Below are 17,211 nucleotides of genomic sequence, written 5' to 3'. Positions count from 1 at the left end.
GGATGATGGAAGAAAAGAGAGTGGATAAAATCGCATAAACGACCGCGAATATGCAGTCGAATTTTGACAACTCGAAGCTTGATAACTTGAAAGAAGAGCTAAAATCTTGGAGACGTATATAGAGACTTGGAGTAAGCGAGATTTTTGGGTACACTAGGATTAAAAATCGAAAATTCGATGTGAGTGGAAGGTTTCTTTGGGGTACTAAGCTTGTGACGACAGAAGGTATCGTGATTGGAGGAATTATGACACGATGAAATAAAATAATATTAAATATACATGGTACAAATGGAGGTTTTCAAATTTTTAATTAGAAATTTTTGCATTGAATTTTGTTGCTTTAGTCACTTGTCTTTTTGCGATTTTCCTTTTGATATGCGTTGGCTACTGTTGTGACGCAATGGTAGATCTAGTAGTAATTGATCTACGCGTTAGAACCAATTTTTTGATACCTCCTCGTGTTCCATTTGTGTTTAAATTTTCCTTATTTCATTTCTTCTGGGTACACAAGGATTAAAAATCAAAAATTCGATGTGAGTGAAAGGTTTCTTTGGGTAGTAAGCTTGTGACGACAGAAGGTATCGTGATTGGAGGAATTATGACACGATGAAATAAAATAATATTAAATATACATGGTACAAATGGAGGTTTTCAAATTTTTAATTAGAAATTTTTGCATTGAATTTTGTTGCTTTAGTCACTTGTCTTTTTGCGATTTTCCTTTTGATATGCGTTGACTACTGTTGTGACGCAATGGTAGATCTAGTAGTAATTGATCTACGCGTTAGAACCAATTTTTTGATACCTCCTCGTGTTCCATTTGTGTTTAAATTTTCCTTATTTCATTTCTTCTGGGTACACAAGGATTAAAAATCAAAAATTCGATGTGAGTGGAAGGTTTCTTTGGGTACTAAGCTTGTGACGACAGAAGGTATCGTGATTGGAGGAATTATGACACGATGAAATAAAATAATATTAAATATACATGGTACAAATGGAGGTTTTCAAATTTTTAATTAGAAATTTTTGCATTGAATTTTGTTGCTTTAGTCACTTGTCTTTTTGCGATTTTCCTTTTGATATGCGTTGGCTACTGTTGTGACGCAATGGTAGATCTAGTAGTAATTGATCTACGCGTTAGAACCAACTTTTTGATACCTCCTCGTGTTCCATTTGTGTTTAAATTTTCCTTATTTCATTTCTTCTGGGTACACTAGGATTAAAAATCAAAAATTCGATGTGAGTGGAAGGTTTCTTTGGGTACTAAGCTTGTGACGACAGAAGGTATCGTGATTGGAGGAATTATGACACGATGAAATAAAATAATATTAAATATACATGGTACAAACGGAGGTTTTCAAATTTTTAATTAGAAATTTTTGCATTGAATTTTGTTGCTTTAGTCACTTGTCTTTTTGCGATTTTCCTTTTGATATGCGTTGGCTAATGTTGTGACGCAATGGTGGATCTAGTAGTAATTGATCTATTCACTGGCTAGGTAGATCTAGCGGTAATTGATCTACGCATTAGAACCAATTTTTTGATACCTCCTCGTGTTCCATTTGTGTTTAAATTTTCCTTATTTTATTTCTTCTGGGTACACTAGGATTAAAAATCGAAAATTCGATGCGAGTGGAAGGTTTGTTGGGGTACTAAGCTTGTGACGACAGAAGGTATCGCGATTGGAGGAACTATGACATGATGAAATAAAATAATATTAACCCTTTGCATTCGAGAGGTGACCCTCAGTCACCGTTTAATCAGATTCTAAAGATCGACGTTAATTAATATATTAAATTTATAATTACCTAACGATGTGAGGAATGTCGAAGAAAAATAATTCTACGTCTTAATTTGCATATGATTTCGTATGTACCATTTTAAAAATATCGTCGACTGTATGATAGAAGGTCTTCGAATTACTATTCTTCTGTAATGAAAAAGTCGTCGAGCGCAAAGGGTTAAATATACATGGTGACAAATGGAGGTTCCTAAAATTTTAATTAAAAATTTTTGCATTGAATTTTGTTGCTTTAGTCACTTGTCTTTTTGCGATTTTCCTTTTGATATGCGTTGACTACTGTTGTGACGCAATGGTAGATCTAGTAGTAATTGATCTACGCGTTAGAACCAACTTTTTGATACCTCCTCGTGTTCCATTTGTGTTTAAATTTTCCTTATTTCATTTCTTCTGGGTACACAAGGATTAAAAATCAAAAATTCGATGTGAGTGAAAGGTTTCTTTGGGTAGTAAGCTTGTGACGACAGAAGGTATCGTGATTGGAGGAATTATGACACGATGAAATAAAATAATATTAAATATACATGGTACAAATGGAGGTTTTCAAATTTTTAATTAGAAATTATTGCATTCAATGCTGTTGCTTTGGTCAATTGTCTTTTTGCGATTTTTCTATTGATATGCGTTGGCTACTGTTGTGACGCAATGGTAGATCTAGTAGTAATTGATCTATTCACTGGCTAGGTAGATCTAGCGGTAATTGATCTACGCATTAGAACCAATTTTTTGATACCTCCTCGTGTTCCATTTGTATTTAAATTTTTCTTATTTTATTTCTCCGTCTGCCTGTCACTCGACAGGTCATGATAGGTTTAGTTTATTAAAGAATGCATCTAAATATGTGGCAAATAATTCGAATTACGGTAAGTTCCATTTCTAAACGATTTCTAAATATCTTCCTCTATAAAATAGGAAAAATGAGAGGAAATTTTCGTCGTCCACGAGATTTTGAATTAAAGAGATTCGAGTTATCGAGGTTTGACTGTATCCAGTTCTGTTTTGAATACATCCAAGTCCCATAAAGAGTGTCTTAAAAGAGGAAAATTGGAAAGTTTCCTGAAAAATTCTGGGAGAACGGATAACACAATTCGGAGAAGGATATTTATAAAAGAAATACAGCTTCCTATCTTTTCTCAAGAAGGAAGCACAATCCACCCCTAGTACACCCCCAGCAACATCCAGTCACAAGTCTCGATAGATCACTGAATGAAATACTGGATCAATAATGGATCACTGTACAAGTCCACGAAGCGTGTTAAATAACACGAAACGAAGAAATTTATATATTTTCCAATGCGAAAGCTCGAATACGAATCCACGAGGTAGAATTTCAAAGAAATTCGGAAGGGGAAGAAAGAGTTCATGCAAGTCGCCTGAGAAATTTCGAGGTCTAATTAGAAAAACAGAAGCAAAGAAGACCTTGGACTGACTTTTACACCTCCAGCTCGAAACCGCCGGTTTCCTTCGCTAATATTTGCCCGAACCACCCACTTGCCTTTCCGTCTCAGGTTACGAAACCGAACACCCTCGAATCCGTAACCGCAAATACCCTGGAGGTTGCAGCGTCGCCGGACAATCGGAATCGCGCCTGCCAGGTAGAAAGAGGGACGGCTCGGAAGGAAAAACAAGAAATTCCAATTAAAACGGAGATCTCCGCGCGGCGGATTAAATTATCGCGCGAAGAAACGCGGGGAATTTTATTCCGCAGGATTTCCAGCGCGTACTCACTCTTGCGGCGCGAGCGTGGAGAGCTGGGACGGGGGTTGCCGCGCGGGTTTCTCCGCTTCCGTGTTAATTATTGGGCCCTCGGGTGTTCTCAGCGCGGCCTCCATCGCCGCGGCCTCCTCCTCCTCGCGCAGCTCCTCCGATGCCTCTTCCGGAATCGTCGTGATGTCCTCTATCGGTGGCAGCTCGTTCCCGTTCTCCTCCAAATGACCCTCCATCATCGGGTCCGAGTTCTCACCCGGACGCGTCACCTCCTCGATGTCCGAGTCGATGCCCTGTTCAAATCAATCCTCAATTCTTATCGCGTATATTGACACAGGAATGACGGTATTTCTCCATCAACGGAATATTGGAATATTGCGTCGAATTTTAGGGGTTACTTTGAAAGGAGTGATAGCTTCAACACTGAACCCACCACGACCTAAATGACAATTTTGAAACCTTTGTTTCATAACTTCTCATTCAGTGCTATCGTTTTGGCCACTTGACAGCGTGACTTGTTCTTTAGTATAACTGAAATCAATTTTGCAATATTTTCTCTTGTTTCATTCTTTGCAAATTTTTCTTCCTCCCTCTTTTGCATCTACCGATCAATTTGACCGGTCGTAGCAGGTTTAGTGTTAAACAGTAGAGCGCCATTTCGAATATAGAAAATTAAGTATTAACCCTTTGCGCTCGAGAGGCGAGCTTCAGTCAACATTTCATAAAATTTGAGAGATCGATATTAATTAATATATCAAATTTAATCGTAATGTAACAGTGTGCGAGGTATCGAAATCAAATAATTCTACAATTCTTTATTTACTGCTGAAAAAAGGATCGTCAGTTTTTTAGCAGAGAATCTTTGAATTTCTACTCTTCTTTAGCCAAAAAATCGTCGAGTGCAAAGGGTTAATTGGGTACCTCCTCGTTGTATCAAGATACAGGATTAAACTTCTCGATGACGACGTTTGTGTATCGTAATGACTCTCGCGAGTTCCAATTTTTCACAGAAAAATTTCAACGTTTATTACGCTATAGTGCGTAAAGATGTCGTCAAGATTTGCAAATTAGACGTACTCGAGAAATATGTAAATACGTGAAAGCTACGTTCTTGCAAACCTATTATACTATGCAAAACACCGAGCAGGGAATCGGAAATAATATCCTTGAAGGGCTGCAATAAGCCGATACTTCCTGCTTAATGGAGTTGATCGATTTGGCAAACGACTAGCTCGTACGTATTAATTGTCAACGTACATACGAATGCTCTTCCTCCAGCGATTATTTACCGATAACTTTGGTACTCGATTCGCGAGGCAGCAAGCCTGTGCACGAGAGCCAGGTTAAGTATCCAGAGGAGGTATAATACATTCGGGGAGGCACGTTGGTCTATACGCTGCGCGATTTCCTTTCAAAGTCACCCCGTATCGATGAGAAAGCGAGCTCGTTAAAATTTCATCTCCCCCCGCCGCTTTCGTTTATCTTATCTCTCATCTGCTCCTTACCGAGCACCAGTCGATCATCGCGGATCGAGCGGGCGAAAAGAGCTCGTTGGAGAGGGCCTCACCGACAAAGAGACAGCGAACGCTTATTAATAGAAATTTTCCGCCTTCGCTAGAAGCTGAGGCGGCCATCTATCGAGGATTATCGATGTATCGTGGAATCGGTACCTGAGCAAAGTCCATGTAGAAGGAGTCCCTGGAGTCGGAGCTGCCCCGGCGGAGCCGGAGGCTGAGATCCGGTGAGCTCTCTCCCATCTTTCTTATTTCCTTTCTCGTTCCTCCTCCTTCCTACTCCTGTCTCCTCTCCGCGAGCCTCCCTTGCGCGGCGCCTTCTCTCCACCCCTGCGCTACCAACCCCCTTTGTCTTTTACGAGCTTCTTGCTCCACGGACGGGGAATTCTAAAGAGGGTGGCCCTGCACACACAATCCAGCGAGTTTGCAGCCTGAAAGAATCGTCCTTGAATGACAGATCGTCGTCTCGTTCTATCATCTTCCGCCCTTCCCGCGCTTTTTTCCCGCCCCCACCCTCTCCTCCTATCCGACGCCATCCCCTGCCTCTGTGCCTCTCTGTCGGCCGTTCGTTTCGCGGAACGAGCACGCCGGAGAACAAGAGTTCGTTGGTCGTTGGCGCGAAAGGAAAATGCAGCCGGTGAAAGAAGGGCTGCCGAGTGGTCGTACGTGAGACCGTGAATACCGAATTCCGGATCTCTGAATATCAAACGTCCGCGCGAATTAAAATTTCAACCCTCCTCCGGCCGTGCTACTTTCGCTTGTAAACGACTCGGCCACGCGATTCGGGGACAGCGAAACCATCCCCCCGAGTGAAAAGGGACTCGCCCGGTCGTCGCTGCTCCGCGGAGAGAGCGAACGGAAACAAACTTGGAGTTGCCGTTGTACTTGAAAACAAGAGGGGTTGTCAGGCGTGTTTCCATGTGGACTCGTCGTTCCGTTAGTTTTTCAACCTCGAAAGGGGTAAACGCTCGTGCTCCGCGCTCAGCCACTCTCTCTCTCTCTCTCTCTGTCTTTACACCGATTGATCCTCCACGACTCGGAAGGGTGGCCTTCGAGGTCTCGACGGAGAAGGCGTCGCGGATAGGCGTGATTATCGGGCGGCTGGTAACTGGATTCGGTTACGTCGAAACTAATTACGAAAGCTAGGAAATTCAATGGAGCCACCCGTTTGTCTTCGACTTAATTGCCCCGCGCCGCGACATCCACTGGCTCGCTTTAATTAAAACTACGAGATGTCGGTCTCGCGGCTCCCCACGGGAACGGACGCTCGGAAAAATCTCATTCGCGCCAACGAGCTGCTTCTTTCCCTGCCGCCGTTAATTAAGTTCGACTTGATCGACCCGATCGTGAAACCCGCTGCCGGTCGAAACTCCTCCGCTCGGCAGCTTAGTCCCGTTCCTTCCGAAATGTTAGGCGAGGGCTTAGCGCGACGTCGTCTAGCTGACGGGGTAACAAGATATTCCTCGAGCAACTTCCTTGCGCCGTATACGGTAGCCTGGACCCACGTCTAGCCTGGCGAAACGCGGTGCTCGATACACCTTGCAAGTGCGCGAAACCGTACTCCCCTTTCGACCGAACTCCAGTCCCCGGGGACTTCCGTCAGCTCGCGCTATCGTATTCGCTGCGATTACGCGGTTATCCCGACTATTCGAATTCTCGACGTTGGTAAACGGCGAATTTCGTCGGCTACGAATATTCCGGGGGGGGCCTTGGTCGCGAACCTTCTCCGTGGAAGCATCGGAAACGGACGTCTGCTGCGTAGGGGAAGTGCTTTGCAAGTAAAATTGCTGGATAGCGGATCGAAAACGTGAAGCGGGTCGTACCTTCAGGGAACATTTGTCTTTCCGTGCGCGATCTAGTCGCGGGCCTGTGAGACGCCACTTCGCCAGGATCTCGTAAGCCTGAGCGTCAATGAGCATTCTTCCTGTTCGGGATCAGCCTGTGAACGCCATGCAGCGTAGGACCCTCTCGTTCCGCGTAGGTTTTATGGCCAGGGTGCGTGGCGTGGAATATTTCTCCATCAAATGGCTCCCCGTACACGTCACGGCATTACTACGGGCCATGGGAGAAATAACTTGGGGTAAGATGCTGGCTGTGTCGTGTCGTCCCGACGGGGAAGGTCCGTCGGGGGCTAGGAGGATCGTCGCGCGGATCTGCTGCGAGTTTGCGCCACTGTTGCACCGTTTTTCACGATTTCCTCTACGAACCGAGTCTTGGACGGGGGAAAAGTGCGTCGGTAAATCGCGCGGGAATCGCGGAGGCTAGAGAAGCAGGGAAAATGAAATTGTCTAGGAGGCTAGAGGGAATTTTATCGGCGGTGAATAGGGACACAGCGTGGCGTTAGGCGAAGCGATTTCAAGAAAGGTACGAGTCCGAGAATCGATAGGGAGATTCCATAGGCTGTGGTGCAATTGTTCGAGCGTACGTTTCCCAGCGATCCGCAGCAACGATTTTCCGTCACTTGTATCGCGTGCCGGGAAAGGCAGGTATTTCCATCCGCGTTCATGCTCGCCGGCAGTTCATTGGCTTTTTGCGTCGATAGCTCGTTTCGTTGCTTTATCTAACGCGTGCCGCGAAAACAGGCCTGCGGGACGTGCACGCAACCGATTTGCCACTTTCCGGCGACCTTTATTCGCTATCGGCAAACGTTCTTGCCACCGGCCGATATCCACGGGAAACAAACTTAATTAGGTCGAGATACGATCGAATCTGTCCACGCAATTACGCATGAACGCGGAAGTAAACCTTCCCTTTGGTAGATATGTTACGATGTCTAATAAATCTACGATATCTAACAAAGTCTAATAATTTTACATATCTACCCTCCTTGTTAACCCCCAAAAAGCGAATATTCTCTGTCAAAGAAGAAAGGAAAAGAGACAAAGAAGGCTCCTTATGTATATACGTATAAATGAAAAGAGGAAGAGAGATAGAAGAGATATACAGGAAATCCACTTACGGGGTTTGTATCTCACACGATCGGACGTTCTCCACGCAGCGTATCCTCATTCGTTCATCCCCCCGTGTCGCGGTCCGATTCGTTTTCACTTTCATCCAGCGGCTCGTAGTACCTCCTACCCTCCCACGCGGACATCCGATCGCGCCACGAACCTGTCAGCTAGCCTCCGGTATCCGGAACCTCCGCGGTTCCATGGCCGGCCGCGAAACGGTGTCCAACCACACGAAACCACCCACACCACTGACACACGCAACGGAACACCGAACCGATTGGTCGACAATCGCGGGAAGAGGACTGACGCGGCCGATTGCCGGAGCGCGGACCGGCCACGCACCGTGACCCAGACCGATCGCTACACGCGCGATTCACCACGCGTCTATTTTTCAACGTAGTCGCGCGTGCCGCACGCGCGAGGTTTGTTTTCCCTTTGGTATTAATTTGCAAGCGGCCCGACCGGCCCCGCCGCGGCCGCAAACACGGCCGGAACTTGTTGATACGACCTTGCGCCCGTAATCGAAAGTGTTTTCGAAACGCGGGTTCAGGGACGACGTACGATCAATCGTGGCGTCGAGACCAGCCACCGAGACGACACTCTTTGGCACCCCCCGAAGGGCGCGCCACGCGAGCCATCGACATCCTGCTGCCAGAGCTGCCGGGCTGCTGCGATGGCCCGGGCGTCGCGATCACAGCGCCTGCGACGCCGCCACCCGTCCCACGCTGGCGACGTCGTTGCAGCTACTCCAGGACCGTATCTATCCCGAGCAATTTCTTTCCAATCGATCAGGCAGGGATCCTGTTTCGTCGCGATTTTTTTCCACTTCCGGATTTCGCTCATTCGTTTCTTCCGCTTGTCATAGCTGATGAACGATTTTGGAGGACCGTGAGATTGTTTTTATTTGGACGGATAACGTTTCTGTGGAATACGTTTTATGAAGCTGTAAGGGTGCTTTTGTCCGTTAATTTCTCATTACGACGATCCAGATTGACAACTTTCGATATTGAAATGTGCTTTCGATTAAGTGTAATTATTCGAATCGGATTTGCGCAGGGTGTCCTTCGTTGTAGACACAGGCTATTGGAGGAACGAATGTGTATCGGAGCATGCGCTGGGATCGTAGAAAAACTATAGTACGTCGTTTGGAGACTTCCGCGTGAAAAAAATGTCCCGCGTTCAATGGTCCGGAAGAGATTGTGTAGGTGGTGAATTTTGTCGTAGGTTTGACCAGGGTGAAAGTAAAATGTCTCGATCAGATGGCACAAGTCCAATGGAATCACTCTTGAAAATGAAGAAATACGCGTAATGCGCGTGACCTTCACTTGTTGCACGCAAGAGTATGGTCTCGGAAACGCATAAATGAGTCATTAATTTATATATTGGAATCATTTTATTTGTTTATTAGTTTTCGTTTTCTTTTTTTTTTCCTTTTTTTTTTTGTTAACAGAACGTGAAGATATCGTACAGAATATTGAAGTGACGTTGCTTGGGAAATCAACGACGTGTATATTATTTTTGGTAAGGTAATAAAAATAATATAATCATTATACACAATTATATCTATACATTTCCTAAAAGTATCTTCTTTAATCCTACATTATTTTTGCTTCGTTAAAGCCGTAGAAACGAATTGTATTCCTCAGTTATTCACGCTTAACAGAAACCAAGAAATAAAATACGCACCGTGAATGTTTTTTCGTTTGTTCAAAGTATCTTTTAGATCACATTTTAGAGACACAACGTATTGGTCTGAATGTTACAAAGGTGAATTAATTTCCAACGCATTTTTGCCAAGCCAAGCCTCCGCAAGATATAGATACAATAACATATACGAGAACCTACGAGATTTATAAAATTGTTTGCACTCGATGGATATATTAATATATATTATTTTATCGATCGAATATCGTACTAAGTATCGATTACTTACAATTAGGACGACACCGACAATGACGTAAATTTTTACGTTTTTCCAAAACAATGAGCGTGCCAAATTTCTGCTAGTTTTCCTAAACGTAACCGACTAAAAATATGCAAAACAATTACTTCTGAATTCCCCACCATTCATACCAATTGTAATTTTACTTACATTGGCAGTTAAATTTTCAGTCTTGTTTACAAGCAATTCTAACCGTTCTCCACGCTTTGCCACATTATCCACATTTTTGCTCATTATATCTTTTAATTCGTCGAGGTCATCAAGAACGTTAACTAACGTATCAATTTCTTTATTGGATTCGCTGTAATGTTTCTAAACAAAACATATATGTAAAAACATCAAAGAATAAAGTGAAATAAATTTATGCTTTTTACCATTGCACTAGCTAAGGTTCTAGCAAAATCTGTATTCATTGCATACGGTACTGCGGTTTGAGCATCTTCGCCATAAACAGCCAAAAATCTTCTTTGAATTTCTACTAAATACAAAAATGCTTTAGACTTTTGGAAATCCTGTAATATAAAAATATTAGCTACTGATGAATTATACGATGATGCGCCGCAAACATTACTGGATTTTTCTGATTATTTACATTGTCTGTGATACACATATAAATAATGTTGTTTTCACATATATAGTGAAAAAGATATTGTCCTTGTGAATATGTAAACTTGTGATCTTCAGGTTTCACTTTTGCTAGGAGATTCTCTGTTACTTCGTCAAAATTTCCAACACAAGTAGCATATTTTGCTAACACGATTGTTCCACGAGACACTGCGCTATATAAGAATGGCATGATGGATCCTGAAATAACATACAAATATTACGTTAAATTATAGTTTCTTTGCTTGACAAGTTAATAAATATAATGTCGTTAATTCATAGAAATCTAGTCAATAAATGATAAAATTTTGTTGGGAATTGACTTTTCTTATCTGTTATCATGCTGAGTAATACTAAAAACAAAAAAGATTACAAACGATAGTAACATATCGACACATAAACGATATAGGGATAAATTGTTAAAATTATTGGAAAAATGAAACAAGCATAATAAAAGAAACAATAAGGAAAAGGAATTACTCATATAGATCAGAAAGTAAAACGTCATAATTTCTAACCTATAAGCTGTAACGCATTCACGAATAATTTCGCGTTGCTGTCTGGAGAACACGACCAAAGCGAACAAAAAGTGAAATGAATTTATCTAATGACAATATTCGAATTCAACAAAATTAACAATCAGCTATTTTTTTCACCTACCTGAATTACTGAGGTGACGCAAATAGAGAAAATGATTATACACTTTTTTCGACGTTAACTGCCAGATGATTACTACTTTTTTTATTATACTTGCATTTATGAGTAATACGATATATCAATGATCTGTCATTTCATAAGAAACAATCCACAGAAATGAAAACACAATTGTCCTTTGATCCATCGACAACGTCCAAGACTATCTATAACACATGACAGTTGATTACTACCAGCGTTGTCATCCACTGGTGTACAGTCATGCGTATTACTTGTGGCGCGAATTTTGAAAGAACTTATTTTTCTTCGCTCGATTTTTCTTGCAAAGAAATATCAAGCTTTTATTTTTGAAGATGATTTTATCCTCGACACGGAAAAGATCAATAAGAGGAATAAAACTCATTCAAATACTGTTGAAAATTAAAGTCTTCCCTTATTCATGATTCTGTACTGACACATTCTACATAACTTATCGTTAGGTTTATCGTTATTAACAATTTAAACCAATAAAAAGTTACAAAAGAAAATTACTTGAGAACCTACATATAGAGAACTTCTATTCATTTATTTCTTAGTCGAATTTTGCTCCAGAAAATGATACAAGCGTGAGAAGCTCGTGTTCAGTTTCAAATGTTCGGAACAGGCACGTGGTTGGTTCCAGAGGCGCATGTCAGCAACGTTGAGAAACCGTGGCGTGCCAGTTTCTCCGAGTTTCTCAGTCGCGTATGCCCCGTGCATCGATGCTGTTTACTATAATGGGGAAAGAAGATAGCAGAATGTAAGCGTGGATAAATAACGGTGTCTTCGTCGGGTAGAAGAGACGCGACGCGAGCACGCGGGACCTACATCAGTTCAGTTCGTTGTCGACCGGCAGACATAAGACTAGTTTCGATCCTCTTGTGACCCATTATCCACGATTGTTGCCGTTTCGTCAGTCGTCATTCGTTGTGGGATTCCTGTGACATTGGCAATGATATTGGGTAAATAAATCGTACTATTACCTTGTGGTATTACATTATACTTTAACCTGCACGGGTATCCATGTCCCGCGTGGATTTCAGTCTTGTGTCGGTTATTGATTTCGTCGTAGAAATATATTGTTGACTGCGAAAAATGATATTTCGTTTTAAATTCATTAAATTTCGGTTGACAGAGATTTATGACCTTCGATGAAACCGGTCTACTGTGTTTGCTTTTCTTCGATCTCGATTGGGTACTAATAATAAGGATAGAGAGATGGAATCGTGATTGGTGCGAGAAGACGCGAGTAAATGGAAGAAAATATTTCTTACGATGCGTTTCGTTGTGATTTTTCCATGCAGTTCCATTGTTCAGTTTTTGATGTGTATATTTAGTCCGGGTTATCTCAATGATCCTTCGAAATTGTTTACTGCAGATAAGGTTGTCGTAAAACAAAAATTGTTTTCTAGACTTGTCTTTCGTCTTTACACTTGTGTATATTTAGTCCGGGTTATCTCAATGATCCTTCGAAATTGTTTACTGCAGATAAGGTTGTAAAACAAAAATTGTTTTCTAGACTTGTCTTTCGTCTTTACATAGCCTGTTATGCAACTCTTTTAAACGAAATCATCGACATTCCAGATTCGTTATTTAGAATTGTCGTTAGTGTTATTTGTACAGTGAACCATGTGCCGGCGAGCAACGCCCTTGGTATTGATTTCGGCAAAGGGCTCGTGTGATTTCCCTTCTTTGCGTGACTCTACGATAAAAGGCAAATCGATACTGTCGAATAAAATGCGACACGTTATGTGTACGATTAGATATAACGAGTAAATACGTTGCACCGAATACAAAAATGGCGGATGAAATTGAAAAATTGATGTTTCACGTCCGTCACAGTGAACTGAGTGAGTATACGTACATTCCTTTCATCAATTTATCACGTGACACTTATATAACACACTGTTTTGATTACTACGCAGCATCAACACTAGACGAGGTTAGGATAAGGAATCTATTCCTATCATTAAGCAAACAAAGATGAGGAATTATCGATAACCGGCTGCAAAGGTGTATAAAACGATATACAGGGCAGTTGTAAGAACGATGAAAGGCGGAAACGTAATTCGCGACGTTCGATGTATATTTTCGAAAGCGTGTAGAGGTCTCTGCAGCCTACTTTCCCGCGGCGCTATCAGCGACACGGGACATTTTAGCCGCGAACAAATTGTGCAAATCGTTCAGCGCATGATGATGCGATATATTCCGTTAGATCCGTTCCGATTTCTCGCGATCGAAAGGATGTCATTTCGAATTTCAACTATCTATACTGCAACGTTATTTCATCTGTTTCCGGTTGGCTGAGGAGAACGCTGGTTTCTGTTCTTACGAGTACCGTTAATCGTACCATGTACATTAACGTTCAATTTGCATCGTTCGAGGCTGCCTGTTATAAATTTCTTTGGAATGCAAATAAGAGAAAGACACGGTACACGCCTTGAGGATTTCCATGCAGAAAGATCTTCCGACCACACGGGTGATTCCACATCGTTCGAATGCACTTCGTAGTAGTCACACCGATGATCTTGTTTACTCTTGTTTACTGGCGATAGTTTCGAGGAACGTAGACGCAAAAAATTTCGTGCTCTGTTTGACGCAGGTTTAGGTAGTGACGAAAGGCTCACGCACACCATTCGGCGACGTGAATCTCCCCGGGAGTCTCCTTTTGTCTTTGTTTCGCCCCGAAACCATCCGCTTCGCTGGCGTTTTGCATTGCAAATGCAAAGGCTTCTCGTTCGCGCGGATATTCCCTCGATGTCCTCACTGTAACGTATACACGGACCAAGGTATCGTAAAAGTCTAAAAAAAAAGAGGAATCCAGGCTCCTTTCACAGCTCTGGCTAATTTGGTATTTAAGCAGCTTCAGATTCAGATGATCTTCGTATAAATAGCGCAGACAATGAATACCGGGTGTAGTTAATTCAAATTCAACCACTGTTCGAGCTCTATCAACGGCTTATCTGCACGTTAGATCGTTGCTGCGAGTCGACGATTTTACAACGGAACGTTTTGCATGGCCACTTAACCGTTGAGAATTAATCTCTGGACGTTTCACGAGCAGATAGAACACGGCTGACGTACGTGTCTGCGGCTGTTGTTGGCGCCGGTACCGTGGTCGTCTTCGTCTGGTGGTGGTGGACCAAGAGGCAGAAGGACCGACTGCCAACTCAATGGAGAAAGGTCGGCGAGTTGAGCGACTTGGTCACCTATCCGGTTAAATCGCTTGGACCTGTTCGGATGAACAAGATGGAGTGCACGAAGCTGGGTCTGAAGTCTGGCTGGCTGCGGGACCGAACTCTTATGGTCATCGACCTGAATGGACACTTCGTTACTGCCAGGCAGTGGCCAAAAATGGTCCAGGTAAGAGATTCGAAGCTAATCGATGCTATCTTCAATGCTATCTGCTTTAGCGGCTCTTCTGAACGGTATACTCGATACCTCGAGAGGTAAAGCGGATGGAAATTAGAGAGCCTCTAAAAATACCACTTTTATTTGCGCTGCACGCGATAGTGACGATAATGCGAAGCACAATTACCTCTTCCAGGCACCTCGACATGCTAACAGATGATATTAGATAAGCTTACGATCAGGCAGTTGGTAAATTACCTAATCTGGTTAGCGAATCTCTCACGAGGGGAGAAATTCTTGATTTTTCCAAGGAAACACACGTTTGGCTCGCATGGAATCACGAAGGAGAAGGAATCTCGAGGAGGAATCACCGTGAAAGCTAGCGAATGGATTAGAAACGAATCGATGAGCGATAATCACGATCACCTTTTTCTATTCCCTCTTGTACTCTTCACGAATCGTTAAGTTTCCTCATTTACGCTATCCTGGCAGCTGTCGAACACGATCTGCCTAAGTTTCCTCCTCGAGCTCGAAGAACCGAGCCGCCATTTCTTCCATATGACTGAGGAAACGCGAAACTTTTATAATCGGGATTAACGAGCCGTTTTATCGACGCGAAAACTCCCGGAATTAACTGTTAGAATCGGATGCGAGTAATTATTTCGCCCCACCGTGCATTTTCCTATTCTGTGTAGTCTCCGTTTAGCGAGCTGTTTCCGCTCTGATTGAACAGGTTTTCGTACTTTCAATTGGATGGAAACGTTCTTCGTTTCGAATCCTCTTGAATCGTTAATGAAACAGTGATTGTGATCTTGAAGGTGATGCCCAGCATTTCCGGATCGATCCTCACCTTGTCTGCTCCGGGGATGATGTCCGTGTCGGTTGACTTGTCGCGATTCCAAAGTAAAGGATTTCGCGTGGCAGTTTGGGGACAATCCGTAGCTGGCTGCGATTGCGGCGAGGAAGCTGCCAAGTGGCTGTCCCGGTTTATTCTTCAGGAGGACACTGGATTCAGACTGGTCTATTATCCTTTGGATTATCCCTCGAGGAAGGTCAGAGAGAAGAACAAGAAATTCTTCTTGACATCTGAAGATACCGTAAGTTTTACGATTCAGTCACGCAGAGTGTATATCTCTGAAGAATTGGTCATATCCGTACATTACCCAATGATTTGTTTGTCCAACAGGGTGCTTATCCAGACGCCACCAGCTACTCTTTGATAAACGAAGGTTCAGTAGCTGATCTAGCCTCTCGAGTAGGCGACACGATCACTCCGGATTATTTTCGAGGGAACTTTGTCATTAAAGTCGCCGCCCCGTACGAAGAGGATACCTGGGAGTGGGTGAAGATCGGAGACGTGATCTTCAAAAATGTCATGCCGTGTACCAGATGTATCTTTACTACCATAGATCCGGAGACTGGAACGAAGAATCCGAAAACGGAGCCTTTGAAGACTCTAAAAAGGTTTGGCCTTAAAAATTGGTTCAATTAAAATTTACAGTCAGCATCGTGATAAATAATACTTTATCGGCCATGCTGTTCCATCTCGGGACGAAAATCACGGTATAGAATTTTTTATTACAGTTACAGACAAATAACGGATCCAGTTATTCGTCCATTGGTCGGTGAGAGTCCAGTAATGGGGATTCATCTAGGATTGAGAAGTCCTAACGGCAGCGTGCGATTAGGGGATCCGGTTTACGTTGGTGTATCCGATGATCAGTCATTCTCGCATGCCTCGCGACGGTGGTTTACTCAGTTGGATGACCATATGTTGAACTACGAATTAATCAAGTGATCATTGAAGCGGGACACTTTGTCAACGGATTTGACAAGCAGTGAGGATTCGTAGCCTTGAGCTTAAAATCGCGTGTAGATGGTTGTACAGGTCCTAAAAGACTGTTATACATATAAAACGCATTTGCTGTTCGATCATACTTGTATCGAGTATATAATCGTAAGGAATAAACGAGTAGTAGGGAAATTTGTTTTGAAATTCACGGGGGAGGAAAGAGTGGCAAGAATGATCTAGTTTTTACGACAATAATATTTATTTATTTACACTACCAAAACAACAGGGACGATTTACAATAAAAGAGATATTACGTCCAATTCGAAGATCGACACACTTTTATGGGTATTACTCAACGATGACCATTCCCTTATCCAGCCTCTTCTGGGGCAATTAGAAAAGAGAATGATAACGTTTTATCTCGTATGCGGCGTACAAATGGTCGAATAAATAGTGTCGAGTACCAATTAAAATAATATCAATGTATGCTCTGTTTTATACAAGGGTCATGGGATTCTTTCAGTTTACCAGATGGTCACAGTAATCGCCGCAGTGGGATGGCAGCCCTTGGAGAAGCGACGGACAAGGAAACGCGGGCCGCTGAACGAATAGGAAAACCTATTTACGTGTAAATCGATCGGGAAGGAAGAAAAACAAAACAATCAATGCTTGGCACCGTTGCATTCCGGAAACATCTATATACATTAGTTCATGCGAGATTCTACTCGGCGTCACGCCATATTTTGCAAGGCTAAATTGAAAGGTATCGTTAAGAGTTACATGGAGGGGTTACCAACTGACAAAAATGATGAATTCTACCCGTATAAGATATACAATTTTCGAGGAAAGTTCAAAACCGAAATGAGTCTCGATAATGC

At 42.8% G+C, this 17,211-nt stretch overlaps 2 protein-coding genes and 1 long non-coding RNA gene across 4 annotated transcripts; 1 reads left to right on the top strand and 2 right to left on the bottom strand.

Annotated features, from left to right (window-relative positions):
- Positions 1-9,567: 9,567 nt before the first annotated feature.
- On the bottom strand, positions 9,568-11,393 carry Vamp7 (vesicle-associated membrane protein 7). The gene is made up of 6 exons (XM_017910896.1): positions 11,179-11,393; positions 10,508-10,719; positions 10,290-10,427; positions 10,066-10,227; positions 9,907-9,999; positions 9,568-9,814 (listed from the first exon to the last, which is right to left on the bottom strand). Exons 2-6 carry the CDS (start codon positions 10,709-10,711, stop codon positions 9,746-9,748), a joined length of 666 nt encoding a protein of 221 aa, XP_017766385.1. The 5' UTR covers positions 10,712-10,719; positions 11,179-11,393; the 3' UTR covers positions 9,568-9,745.
- A 456-nt stretch (positions 11,394-11,849) lies between these two features.
- On the bottom strand, positions 11,850-12,615 carry LOC108555358 (uncharacterized). Its single transcript, XR_001890775.1, has 4 exons — positions 12,465-12,615; positions 12,200-12,388; positions 12,019-12,128; positions 11,850-11,922 (listed from the first exon to the last, which is right to left on the bottom strand). It is a non-coding gene; the product is annotated as an uncharacterized LOC108555358 (long non-coding RNA).
- LOC108555356 (Mitochondrial amidoxime reducing component) lies at positions 12,083-16,622 on the top strand. Of its 2 annotated transcripts, XM_017910972.1 has the most exons (6): positions 12,666-12,683; positions 12,775-13,040; positions 14,255-14,553; positions 15,360-15,638; positions 15,728-16,005; positions 16,126-16,622. In XM_017910972.1, the coding sequence occupies exons 2-6, from the start codon at positions 12,989-12,991 to the stop codon at positions 16,337-16,339; spliced, it is 1,122 nt and encodes a 373-aa protein (XP_017766461.1). In that variant the 5' UTR covers positions 12,666-12,683; positions 12,775-12,988; the 3' UTR covers positions 16,340-16,622. The 2 variants fall into 2 exon arrangements, with proteins under 2 accessions (XP_017766462.1, XP_017766461.1); XM_017910973.1 differs by lacking the exons at positions 12,666-12,683; positions 12,775-13,040 and adding an exon at positions 12,083-12,152 and having other exon boundaries at positions 16,126-16,620.
- Positions 16,623-17,211: the final 589 nt, after the last annotated feature.

This window comes from Eufriesea mexicana, unplaced genomic scaffold (assembly GCF_001483705.2).
Source record: "Eufriesea mexicana isolate 0111107269 unplaced genomic scaffold, ASM148370v2 scaffold107, whole genome shotgun sequence".
NCBI classification, from domain to species: Eukaryota; Metazoa; Arthropoda; class Insecta; order Hymenoptera; family Apidae; genus Eufriesea; species Eufriesea mexicana.
The sequence above is the reverse complement of the archived record's forward strand: the minus strand, read 5'-3'. Positions and strand labels throughout refer to the sequence as shown.

What these genes read in the sequence shown, in the direction of transcription:
- LOC108555356 (XM_017910972.1), top strand. Translation starts at nt 12,989, where the DNA reads ATGGCGGATGAAATTGAAAAATTGATGTTTCACGTCCGTCACAGTGAA. An exon ending in CGTCCGTCACAGTGAACTGA is followed by an intron (nt 13,041 to 14,254) that starts GTGAGTATACGT and finishes TTTCACGAGCAG; the next exon opens with ATAGAACACGGCTGACGTAC. An exon ending in AGTGGCCAAAAATGGTCCAG is followed by an intron (nt 14,554 to 15,359) that starts GTAAGAGATTCG and finishes GTGATCTTGAAG; the next exon opens with GTGATGCCCAGCATTTCCGG.
- Vamp7 (XM_017910896.1), bottom strand. Translation starts at nt 10,711, where the DNA reads ATGCCATTCTTATATAGCGCAGTGTCTCGTGGAACAATCGTGTTAGCA. An exon ending in ATATGTGTATCACAGACAAT is followed by an intron (nt 10,428 to 10,507) that starts GTAAATAATCAG and finishes TTTATATTACAG; the next exon opens with GATTTCCAAAAGTCTAAAGC. An exon ending in GAACCTTAGCTAGTGCAATG is followed by an intron (nt 10,228 to 10,289) that starts GTAAAAAGCATA and finishes TGTTTTGTTTAG; the next exon opens with AAACATTACAGCGAATCCAA.